Genomic DNA, 13,261 nt, shown 5'->3' with positions numbered 1-13,261 from the left:
TACTTTGGGAGGCTAAGGTGGGTGGGTGGATCACTTGAGGTCAGGAGTTCAAGACCAGCCTGGCCAACATAGCGAAACCCTGTCTCTACTAAGAAAATTTAAAAATTAGCCAGGCATGGTGATACAGTATGCTCTTGTAATTTCACCTACTTGGGAGGCTGAGGCAGGAGAATTGCTTGAGCCTTGGAGGCAGAGGTTGCAGTGAGCCAAAATCACACCACTGCACTCCAGCCTGAGCAACAGGGTGAGACTATCTCAAAACAAAACAAAACAAAAAACAAAACAAAACAAAACAAAACAAAATAAAACAAAACAAGACTGACTGACTTCAGCGTCTTCAAGAAGAGATTGTGTTTCTGTGTTGGCAATAAAGAGGTTGAAAGGATATGCTATGGAATCTAAGCTAGAGAAGGGAAAAAAGGGGAAGATGGAGAGGGTAATCCACTGGGAAAAATAGGAGTCAAGAAAATAGTTAATTTCAAAGAACTGAAGTATTGGGGGTCAAGTGAGAAAATTAAAGAATAGGAAGTTGTGATGAGTAATTAGAATGTCTCTAATTTCCAAAAGGAGTCAGTTTTGGGTGATTACAATGTCCAGGGTGTGGCCATGGAGGTGGGCAACTGAGCTGTAATGGAATGAGGGATGAGGTCAAGAGAATGAGAGGTAAGAAAATTAGGTGGATGACCCAGAGTAATGGCAAGATTTGGGATGGAATGGGACACTATAAGCCAAGTTTTTCTTCAATGAATGAGGCACCATGGAAGGTACAAACAATACCAAGATGTGTAAGGCAAGGTCTTCACTCCTTCCCTGGACTGTGATCTCTTTACAAAGCAGACACGTAAAGAGATAAATGATTGTACAGTATATTAAGTATGATGTTTGAAGTATAATCTAAAAGCAGTTGAAATCTAGATGAGGAAAAGAGACTTGAGATGCCTGGGTAAGTCAGAAGACTAACCACTTAATTGTTTCATATTGTTCCTAGAATTTTCAGTGTTTGGTAAACATTTATACACAACCTATGGATATTCAGTGGAATATCTGATCAATAATAGTGGTTAAAAGTCTTATATATCTTAGGTAATTTATTAGATGCAGAGCAAAATAAAAATGAAACAGTAGAATGTGAACTGTCTTCAAGATACATTTTTGGGACTTCTGAGTAAGTGTAAGGCTTCAAGAATGACTTACTTTATGTGATGCGTAATTTTCTAATTTCTCTTTTGTTACTTATTTTCTAATTTTGTTTACATAGTTTTGTTGACTATATTATTCTATTTTAAACTGTCTCAATTCTTTTTAGATTTAAGTGAGAATATAAATAAGCAAATATATTCTCATCAATGATATTGAAAAATAAGTAAAAATGTTATAAAACATTATCACTCCACACTTTAAAAAAATATGCTGCATCTAATCTAAGTATGTTTTACTTGCAGAGCATTGTTGAAGTGTCAGCTACTCTCTGGAGGTTATGTTGGGTCCTCCATAAAGAAAAAAATATTCTCATGTCATAGATTGGTTGACAAGTGCTATTCTGGGGTTAAGGAGTTGTGGGGATAGGCAGTGCTGACCACAGGAATGTTGAGCAGCAAATGCTGGCTTTGGGCAAAGAACCTTTGATGCACAGTGACTTCTTTGAAATGTTGGGAATGATGGTTCTTGTGGGAACCTGCATTACAAAATGTCTATCCCACTGAGAATAGAAGTGCAGAATAATAGGGCAATGATACCATATCTAGAAACCAACTGTGTTTACAGATTCCCTAAATAACAGGTCAAATAGATTTTACTATGGTAAATATTCCAGTTGCAATATTCTGCAACATTTTTGTCTGTCTCAAGTATTTTAAGCAAGATTTCTGGGCCATGTGGCTTTTCTAGTAGACTTCAGTGACATGCAACCACTGAGAAGAGACCTTGTCATTTATTTTACTCCAACCGCCTTTAATCTTGAGGATAGTAATATTGTGAGAAAACTTGGGGTTTCTACATAATCACAAGATGGTATACAGGACCAAATGTTCAAATTCTTTGCTTTTGGTTTTTTGTTGCATGTGCCCTAGAAGTCTTGTGTTACCTCTATAGCTTTAAATTTGGGTCTGTGGCTTGGTTTTCATTGTCTTTTCTTATTTTTCTTTTAGTTCACAGCCATGAATGAACCGCAGTGCTTCTACAATGAGTCCATTGCCTTCTTTTATAACCGAAGTGGAAAGCATCTTGCCACAGAATGGAACACAGTCAGCAAGCTGGTGATGGGACTTGGAATCACTGTTTGTATCTTCATCATGTTGGCCAACCTACTGGTCATGGTGGCAATCTATGTCAACCGCCGCTTTCATTTTCCTATTTATTATTTAATGGCTAATCTGGCTGCTGCAGACTTCTTTGCTGGGTTGGCCTACTTCTATCTCATGTTCAACACAGGACCTAATACTCGGAGACTGACTGTTAGCACATGGCTCCTTCGTCAGGGCCTCATTGACACCAGCCTGACGGCATCTGTGGCCAACTTACTGGCTATTGCAATTGAGAGGCACATTACGGTTTTCCGCATGCAGCTCCACACTCGGATGAGCAACCGGCGGGTGGTGGTGGTCATTGTGGTCATCTGGACTATGGCCATTGTTATGGGTGCTATACCCAGTGTGGGCTGGAACTGTATCTGCGATATTGAAAACTGTTCCAACATGGCACCCCTCTACAGCGACTCTTATTTAGTCTTCTGGGCCATTTTCAACTTGGTGACCTTTGTGGTAATGGTGGTTCTCTATGCTCACATCTTTGGCTATGTTCGCCAGAGGACTATGAGAATGTCTCGGCATAGTTCTGGACCCCGGAGGAATCGGGATACCATGATGAGTCTTTTGAAGACTGTGGTCATTGTGCTTGGTAAGTTTTGTCCTGGCTGTAACTTACTTTACAGATTCCCAATGGCTTAACATAAACCACATTATTTTATGTCAGAGTTAAACAACAGTATGAATATTTACCAGTTATATATGCAGGAATTACAAGAGGATGAGGCACCTTTATATTAAATGTCAGCTTATAAGTTTTTCTAAAATTATAGAATTAGTGTTAGGGAAACATGGTTCTCAGTGGTACAATATAAATGATGATGATGTAAAAGATGTCATTGAAAAGCTTGGCCATCTAATATTGAAATTACCAGAAATACCAGTCAAACTCATTTAGTTTTTCTTACAGCCTAAATTGCAAAACTTTGCATTATGCTCTCTGTATTACAGATTTTCAGATAGAAAGTGCTTTAGTAGAATATGAATATGCTTCCATATACAGTTATTTTTATTAGTCTATTCTGTAATTGTTACTACATTATAGGTAAGTGTATCAAGGTTTACTGAACAAAATGGATTGGAATTAATGATATTCTCTGATGGTCATCTTCATGAAAACTTCCTTCTTTTCTTTTAATTTTCTATTTGTAGTAATGATGGTTAATTCATATTTCAAGGTGAGGAGCAAGATTTGTGGACTCAAATACCTTGTGCTTTTAAATAAGCATTGTTTTTCCTGGATGAAAAATTCATAATAGTGATCAAGAATAATATATTTATTCACTTATGTGTGTAGAAGGTAGTTAAAGAGCACCTACTATGTTTTAGGCTCTGTGCTGGCTCCTGGAGATATATCCATGAAAAGAACAGATTACGGACATTTCCTTTGGAGCTTAGAGTGAGAATTTTAAAAAATAATTACCCAATGGTATTACATATTCTCCATAGACTATATTCAGGTTAACATTTGATCAGCTTAAAAAATCTCTTCTAAAAACCTTTCATCATATCATCTTTCCCTATGGAAATTGAAAAACCTTTTATCACCTCCTCTTTCCCCACATAAATTCAATGGGAAGAGTTCATATAATTAATTCTCTGTGCTCCAATTTGTATAGCATTTTTGAGTGAATGTAACATGGAATTATGCGGCTCCTCTGGAACTCTGGGAATTCCCTTAATTTTAGCCACTTGAAGGAGACAGGGTCTTAATGATCATTAAATAAAGCAGATTGATGCATAGGGCCCATCTATTTTGGTTAGGGTGAATGTATCATGGACGTCATTTCCAGCTATACTCGTTGACCCTCTTTTAGACCTGTGAGAATAATAACTAAGCCTTGGAATCATTGACACACCTAGAACCTTACCTAACTAACTGAAACACTGAGGACCCCATATCCTCAGATATGAGATTGTCTTATTCCATCCAATGAAGATTAGTGAATCACAAAAATGGTTCCTCTGTATGTTTATTAACAAGACCTTAAGCACACCTATGCCACAAGGCCATATTTTCCATGATGTGGATGAAACACATCTTGGTTTACCATGGATGCTATTTTTGTATGAAATAAAACATGAGACATTAAATAACATGAGACATTGTACTTCTATATTGACTCAAATGTTTATTTGCTGATGATCTAAATGTTGGTTGACATTTTTTATATGCATGAACTTTTTCTATTATGGTGCTACTCATAGTTCACAGAATTGCCAGCAGCAAATGGACTACTAACCTGCCAAGTTCTTGTTTTAATTTTGGCCTTTGTATAATATCTTGTGTATTCCAGAGTGCATTGTACTGAATGATTCATGTAATTCTTTTGTGCCTCATTGGGTTGTTCTTCAGGTTGAAATAATCATTTTGAGGCTATAGGAGCTACTGTTCCAGTGTACATCTGCCCTAAATGCCTCTTTCCCATGCCTAACCATTGCCACTATACAACCACTAACTTTAAAGTAAGAGAAATAATATTTAAACTAGTATACTCCACAAAGATCGAATGCAGTTTACAGCTTTGGAATAAATAGCATGATTTTTAAAGCTGTGAGATGGAAGAAGTGTTAGAAGAACATGGAAAATCCCATTAGGGTGATGGGTCAAGGTATTTGGTGAAGAAAAATGGGAATATGATTGTAATATAGGAAGCAGAAATTAAATGGACCATAGCCTTTTGGAGAAGTAGCGAGAATAAGAGAATGGGCAGGATGTAGGCAGGGAGTAGTTGGAAAGCTTAGAATAGGGAAGTCACAATCCTAACAGATGTTTGTCAAGGCATGGTGCCTAATGCCATTGGTACAATATGTTCCCCTGTTTGAATTGTAAATGTCCATCCTTAGATAGGCATGGCAATATGGAAGACATGGGTTGGTCTTGTCATAATGTAGGCAAACCCCAAAATTGGGGCTCAGCCTGGGAGAATTTTGTCTCTGCCCAGGAAGCAATTCAAGAGTGGGCCAACAGTGAAGGAAAGCAAGTTTATTAGGGCAACGGTATACAGCAAAATGACCACTCTGTCAGCAGAGCAGGGCTGTCTCCTAGGCGGGATAGCACAGAGTAGCACTCATGGATTGCTGCCTAGCTATATTTATACCCACTCTCCTCTTCTCCTCTCCCCTCCCCTCTTCTTATTCCTCTCCTACCCTGTCCCCATCCCTTCTCCTCCCGTCCCCTCCCCTCCCTTCCCCTCTCCCTTTTCTGTTTTGAGACAGAGTCTTGCTGTATCACCCAGGCTGGAGCACAGTGGCACAATCCCAGCTCACTATAGCCTGGACCTCCTGGGCTCAAGCAGACCTCCCACCTCAGCCTCCCGATTAGCTGAGAGTTGAGACTACAGATGCATGCCACCACACCCAGCTTTTTTTTTTTTTTTTTTTTTTTGGTAGAGACAGGGTTTTGTCATGTTGCACAGGCTGGTCTTGAGATCCTGGGTTCAAGGGATCTTCCCACCTTGGCCTCTCAAAATTCTGGGATTGTAGGTGTGAGCCACCATGCCTGGGCCTCCACTCTTAGGGCTAAATATAATTAAGAGATTATTCATGAACTTCATGGAAAAGGGATGGGGAGTTCCTGAAACCATGTCAGGTTAATGTACAAGTCATTGCCATCACATTTGTAAACCCTCATGGTGCTGGTAGGAGTGTCTGATGCAAATGTTTTATAATTCCTGGTCCTTGCTGATTCTGGTTGGTTTCTTTGCCACATCCTGTTTTGATTAGCAGGGTTGTGAAAACAAGTCTTGCTGACCGCCCACTTCAGTAGGAACAAGAATTCTGGTCTACTCGAAGTTCTTCTCTTTGTAAAATAGTCTGTTGATAATCTGGTTATTTTACTTCAGTTTGTGCAGTTTGGTTTTTAATATTTGTCTTCACTGATGGACTGCCAGCTTTGTGAGGACAGGCAGGATTGTAATGATTTGTTGTCTGTTTTTTCCACATTGCCTGTCACGGCTGTTTGGTACACAGTAGGTACTCAATAAATGTTGAGTGAATGTTTGTGTTGACAAAACCAAGTTTCTGTGCCTTCAAAACTGAAGACCAGAGCTATAATGAATCCACTACAGTAAATGCCACTTTATTCAGCTATGTGGGAGCCAAACCTAGCAACTCTCTTTCGTTTCATGTTTTCTAAAATACAGCAGCTTGGAAAACGCCTGGCTACAATGGGTGCTCAGTAAATAATGTTTGTTTTAATTTCATTTATTCTCAGAATGATCAAAATGACCCCTGGGTTTTAGACCTATTCAGTCTTCATGATCAAGAAAACAATGTGTTGGTCAGCAACTGAATTCCTATGAGTCAACTTATATTAAAGTAAAGGCACCTTTGAAATTAATGATGGGCAATATCAATGGCTGGTTTTTAAGCATGATCTTGAATTTAGCTGCTTTTGAGTGAGTACTGGACCTTACTAATTATTTTTAGTTGTGAAATACTTATGTGGCATAAATCATGTGCTATCTTAGAAATCAGTATTTGTAAATAACAACCCTATGGAGTATAGGTACTGTTATTGATTTGTTATCCTTATTTTCCAGATGATAAAAACTGAGGTAAGGAGAGGTTAGGTAACTCTTCCACCACCGTACAGGAAGTTAAGTATAGGAGCTGGGATTCAAGGTCAAGTACTTGGGTTTCAGAGTCCAAGTATTTTTCCCTCCATGTTATTCTATTTCTCTTTAATCAAAACAACTAGCAGCACATGCTGTATTTAGTTATGACATTTGAACAGCAAGCCGTGTGCTATTAAATTGAAACACCGTGATCTCATTTGTTTCTGTTGAAACTGCCTAGCCTTGCTGCCTGGGCTTTGTTTCCCTGGGCAGAGAAAGCTTTTAAGGGAGGAATCTTTTCTTCCTTTTGCTTCTGATGACTCTCATTTCATCCACCCTTTTCCACTGTTTGTTGTTGCAGCACCACTAACGAATGGCTTCTGATTGAGGGAGGATTTTGTTCAAGGTATAGTTAACTTGAAGGTTCATTGTCCTAGCATGAAGTCATGTAATCCCCTCCCTCGGCTTGAAGTCTCCCTACTTGACACTTTACCAAGAATTCCTTCTGAGTCGGTTCCACCATTGAATCAGAGTGGCAGTCAAGATGTTCTTCCTTATTTGACCATGGCGTGTCTTGAATTGTAAGTCCTTTCCTTTCTGGCTGTATTCTTTGTGTTGACACTTCTGTCTGGGATACTTAGAAAGGAGTAAAACCAGAATTTGAAAAGAGAAAATCATGGTTAAGTTGTGGAAATTTTTACATCTGAGTCCTGGGAGAGACATAAAGTAAAATGAATACAGGTGTGGCTCATCTTTTTGGGGAGAAAGGGATACAAAACACTGTTTTTCTAGTTTGATCTGTTCCGATTGGAAATGATCACCATGAAAGCCAAATTACTCCTTATGTGTTATATACTCCGTGCTAGGTTCAGTACGCAGCCCTACTCTTCTGTGTTGTTTATAATCTTACATCAAGGAGTTACATTTTCCTCATTTTACTTTCAGGGAACTGAATTAGGATAGGATAAGTAGCTTGTCTAAGATCGTCCTTTTTGTAAGTGGCAGCGCTGGAAATCAGCTGTCAGATTCTTGTAGACCATGCCTTTTGGCCACAGGACAGGGACTCTTCACATACCATGGTGACTGTCACCAGTGGTGACAAAAGTGATGGGAGTCAGATAAGTTTAAGACGATTGTTTTCCTGTTCATTCTGATGAAAGATTTAATTTGGCTGTATCCTGTTAGCAAATCTATATCTACTTCCCTTTTCAGTTTACTTCAACAAACATACGGTTGAGTGCTAATGGTGTGCTAATGGATAAAAGAACATTCTTTACAGAGCTTATGATGTAGTAGAGGAAACTAAAAAAGAGCTGCAAAGCGCTCAGGTTCCTGTGGTAGTAGAGTTAACGGCAGAGAGGGATGATGAGTAGAGGGCCGGGAGGGGCTCCCAGAGGAGGCAATATTGAGCTGAGTCTTGCTGGATGTAGAGGAGCTTGCCTTACTGTAGCATTGGGTGGAGGAGAAGGTGACCAGGTTATGAGCAATGATGATAACCTTTGAGGAACTCAAAGTAGTCAAGTGTGATTAGCGTATAGTGGCTATGCCAGATGGAGTTTTGACAAGAGGGTCAAAATCTTTATAACATACTAAGAAGTTTGAGCTTCTGTCTATGGGAGATGGGAGATACCAAAGGGTTCCCCAAGATTAAAAGAACACCAACTTCTTATAGGTAGGGTCCTCACATAATGTATCATCCACACTGAGATGCTTTTGGGAGTAAAAACAGGCACTAACCGTCAGGACTCTGGGATGACAGGCGTACATCCAGACAGTTTAGGGCAACCCAGGATGTATGGTCACACTCCAAAACGCCGCTGTTTGTTCTCTCTTTATTTTAGAGCCGGGGTTTCACCATGTTACCTAGGCTGGCCTCGAACTCCTGAGCTCAAGTGATCCGTCCACCTCAGCCTCCCAAAGTGTTGATGTTACAGGCGTGAGCCACCATGCCTAGCCAATATTTTTTTCTATGTTCCCTTTGAGCTTTTCAAATTCTGCTGTCAACACTGGACTTGTATTACTGTGTATAATTGGTAAAGCTTTTAAAAATTATTTTTTTAAGGCTGGCATCTTTCCAGATTTAGAATTTTTAGAAGTTGAAAGGATCCCTAAAATTACATCATCCAACTCCCTCATCTTACAAATGAAGAGACTGAGGCCTCCAAGTTAATTGAGAACTTCAGGTCTTAGCTCATGATCCAAGCCAGGATCCAGGTTTCCTGACTTCCACTGAGGTACTGTTTTTATTGCCTCTGCCTTGTTCAATCCCATCCACACTTTCCATCATCTTCTTTTTTGGGAACATCAGCATGTATTTATGTGGCTAGCCAGGATTAGGTGTAAACATTGTGGCTGTGAAGGTGACTGGTTCTCACAGAAAGAGTTTCCTTGAATAGGTCTTCTTATAACCAGTTGGTAATCTCCCTCCCTAATGAAACTTTGAAAAAAGTCATCTGAAACTGAATTGCTTGTACATTATTAGCATCAGATGTGGTAGCTTTTTGCATATATTAACATCCTGTTAGCTTTTTTGAAAACAGCATTGTATTACTATTTTTTATTCCACTTGGTTTTTTTTTGGAGACAGAGTTTCGCTCTTGTTACCCAGGCTGGAGTGCAATGGTGCGATCTCGGCTCACCGCAACCTCTGCCTTCTGGGTTCAGGCAATTCTCCTGCCTCAGCCTCCTGAGTAGCTGGGATTACAGGCACGTGCCACCATGCCCAGCTAATTTTTTGTATTTTTAGTAGAGACAGGGTTTCACCATGTTGACCAGGATGGTCTCGATCTCTCAACCTCGTGATCCACCTGCCTCGGCCTCCCAAAGTGCTGGGATTACAGGCTTGAGCTACCGTGCCCGGCGCCTCCACTTGGTTTTTATATTAAGTTTGTGCGCTCTCTCTCTCTCTCTCTCTCTCTCTCTCTCTCTGTGTGTGTGTGTGTGTGTGTGTGTGTGTGTGTGTGTATTCACTGAGGCAGGGCACCTCTGGAATCTACTCTTCACTCTCACATGAACTCTCTGGGTGATTCTGGGCAATTTACTTTCCCTGAGTATTAATTTATCTGTAGGATGAAGTTGACCAATTTGATTTCCAAGATTGCTTAGGATTCTTTTTATTCTATAAATAAAATTGTGAGGACAGTAACTACTGTGGATCAACCATGTAGAGCTTTCTAGAGGAAAACTTGAAATGGGATTGGGACAAAAATAAGGGACGATGATTCTTCTTTGTCTAAACGGTGCATCCCACCTTCTTTTTATTTTTGAAGGCTAGTCAAGTAGAACGGTGGGAATGGAGAAAGAACAAAGAGATCTGTAATTGGTTATGATGAATTAGTTGTGCACCTCCCTGCACTGGGACCAGCCATTACCTTCTCTAATAATAAGCTTTTAGATTCCCTATCCCCCATTAAAAGGAGTGGCGAGTACATAAAGGATCATCTCAAAGAGATGAATTTGTGGACTTTACTTTCCCGTGAAGAACCATGTGGCAGGAAGGGAAGACTTCTCAATTGGTCCTCTTGCTAGGGGCAAGGAGTGGATACAGAGTCTCTTATTCCCTGGCCACAGGTGACCAGCTACACATTCTGTTACTCTGAAGAAAAATTAAAGCTTCCCCAAGTCTCCTGAGGTCCCAGTGGCAACCCTGTGAAGGCCTCTTTGAGGAAGAAGCTGAGAGAATATTCATGAGAGCCTCGATTGTTTGGCCCCACCACTAGGCTGCTTGGCACCAGGAGTGGTGGCCAGGAGAGAGTCCTTGCAAAAGTCTCACAGTGCTTCCCAGACCCCACACCCTGGTCTTGGGTCAAAATAGAAAACAACTTTCAAACACCAGCTCTTTATACCCCTTTGTTGCCCATCTCCATTCAAATATTTTTTCTCAGAAGAAATATTTAAACAGAAACAAAAACCAAAAATACCACATGAACCTAACAGAGTTTCTTTTGAAGTGCGGACTGAGGAACCAGAATATGAAGCTTTTATTTTAGTTCTGTCAAGAGTGATTCAGATCTAGTCTGGCTGAGACTCTTGTTCATCCAAATACGAATATTGGAAAGTCATTTACTTTTCCTTGCTGTTATTAGGTAATAAATGATGCAAAGATTCGTTGACTGAATTGTGGTGACCAATGCGAATCACTATTGCCTAGGAGTTGAGAGTTTAGATTCGGAGTAAGTTAAGCCAGAGTTTGAAGTTCCAATCCTGGCTCTTTGCTTATGAGTTCCATAATCCTGAATAACTGAATTAACCTCTCTGAGGCTCAGTTTTAGAATTAATAAAGTAAGAATTGTAGGCCCTTTCTCAAGCAGTTGTGAGCATTAGATGAACTGTTTTATGTAAGGCACATATATGTGGCTTACAGAAAACACTTAATGGTAGCAAGTATTATGATTACTCTTAGGTTCTGTCCTCATGAGCATTCCCCTCCTTCCTCTGTCTCTTTCTTTTGACTCATCCATATCCATTCATGTCTACCTACACATGAGGTCTATGTATGATTTGACATTTGAGATGATACTTCATTTCTATGACATAGTATGAAGTAACTATTGTGTTCTAGCAGCTATTGGCGTGAATCATACTCTGTAAATTTTTATCTCCAATGGATGGCCTTTGCTTTTACTGCAGCTTTGCCTATGCCCTGCTTGTGGAGCCTCAGGCATATTTATGAAAAATCCTATTAGCACCCCAGGAAATGCCAACAATTTTGACCTGCTAACTCCCCAGAGATGGTTAAATGGTGTTGACTGTTAAAATGAACTTTGGAATGGAATAGGCCACTTTGTCAATATCTGTAAGAAAGTCATGAGCTCCCTCAGATGGATCTGCAGTACTTAAGACATAGCTGAAAGCTGAGGCATCATCTAGGGCCAGTGGTCTCTAAACGTTTTGGCCTCAGGGATCAGTTTCATGGAAGATAATTTTTCCACAGATGGATCGGAGGAGAGGGGATGGTTTCTAGATGAAAATGTTCCACCTCAGATCATCAGGCATTACTCACACAGATCAATTATTCCTTATTATCATCAAATAACCATTGATGTTCAAGTTTCCAATTGTTTCGTACATTTCATAATTTTTAGTTTGTTTCTTTAAAGTGTGTTTATTTAAATAAACCTATACGATGCAAAAAAAAAAAAAAAAGATTCTCATAAGAAGCTTGCAACCTAGATCCCTTGCATGTGCAATTCACAGCAGGATTCATACTCCTATGAGAATCTAATGCCACCACTGATCTGACAGGAGGCAGAGCTCAAGCAGGAATGCTTGCTCATCTGCTGTTCACCTCCTGCTATGCAACCTGATTCCTAACAGGCCACAGACTGCTACAGGTCCATGGCCTGGGGGTTTGGAACCCCTGATCTAGGGCACCATTCTGTTTCCTTTGGATCAGCAGTGAAGGACCATGTCTGGCATGTATGGAAGAAATGGCAAATCTTTGGGGTCATGAGACCTGATTGCTATTCTCTAACCAGTCCTAACTTCACAGTGTAACCATTTATGAATCCTTTAGGATTTATCATTATTTACTTAGGAAGAAAATGATATTGATTAATAACTCCTAATCTCTCACTGTTACCTCATGAATCACTATGGATAATCATCATAGCTGTTCCATGATGCCAGGGCTGTATCTAACTTGCTTGCACATAGAACAGGGCCTGGCACGCAATGTTTTTTTTTTTTTTTTTTTTTTTGAGACAGCGTCTCACTCTGTTGCCCAGGCAGGAGTGCAATGGCATGATCTTGACTCACTGCAACCTTTACCTCACAGGTTCAAGCAATTCTCCTGCCTCAGCCTTCCAAGTAGCTGGGATTACAGGTGCCTGCCACCACACCAGGCTAATTTTTTGTATCTTTAGTAGAGACAGGGTTTTACTGTCTTGGCCAGGCTGGTCTTGAACTCATGACCTCACGTGATCCACCCATTTCAGCTTCCCAAAGTGCCGGGATTATAGGCATGAGCCACTACACCTGGCCAATATTTGTTGAATGGACTACATGAAATATACCTCTTGTTCTGGATGGGGAGTTTTATAGGTTGCCTAGTTAAAATAGTAATATCCAGGTAGCCTAAAACTCAATGTGATTTAATAATAGGTCCCATTCAAAGGGATATTTGCCATAAGAATGAAGGAGCTGTAACTCTTGCCTCTCAGGACTTTAGGGCTAAGTTTCAGTGCAAGCTTGTTAATAATAAATTATTTTGTCCATAAACATGCATTGAAATCTTCTAGACTTTCCGTTAATGAGTATGGCTGCAAGGATCAACAAAAAAATGTATCCTGCTTTCAAGAGGCTCTCATTATAGTAGATAATGACAGATAATTTAAGTAAGTGCAATATAATATGGTAAATACAACATAATATGATAAAATAGGCAAAGTGCTATGCAAA

General features: G+C 39.9%; 1 protein-coding gene across 11 annotated transcripts in view; it reads left to right on the top strand.

The window, feature by feature from the left end:
• LPAR1 (lysophosphatidic acid receptor 1) overlaps positions 1–13,261 on the top strand; it is a 181,030-nt gene that overhangs the window by 110,923 nt on the left and 56,846 nt on the right. For all 11 annotated transcript variants that reach the window (XM_074395161.1, XM_010335965.3, XM_074395158.1 and 8 more), the window contains one exon: positions 2,148–2,895. In XM_074395161.1, coding sequence (XP_074251262.1) covers positions 2,148–2,895 — 748 coding nt within the window. The remainder of the gene's footprint in view (positions 1–2,147; positions 2,896–13,261) is intronic.

The sequence above is a fragment of the Saimiri boliviensis genome, chromosome 2 (genome assembly GCF_048565385.1).
Source record: "Saimiri boliviensis isolate mSaiBol1 chromosome 2, mSaiBol1.pri, whole genome shotgun sequence".
In the NCBI taxonomy this organism is placed as follows: domain Eukaryota; kingdom Metazoa; phylum Chordata; class Mammalia; order Primates; family Cebidae; genus Saimiri; species Saimiri boliviensis.
This window is presented reverse-complemented; position numbering and strand designations above follow the sequence as displayed.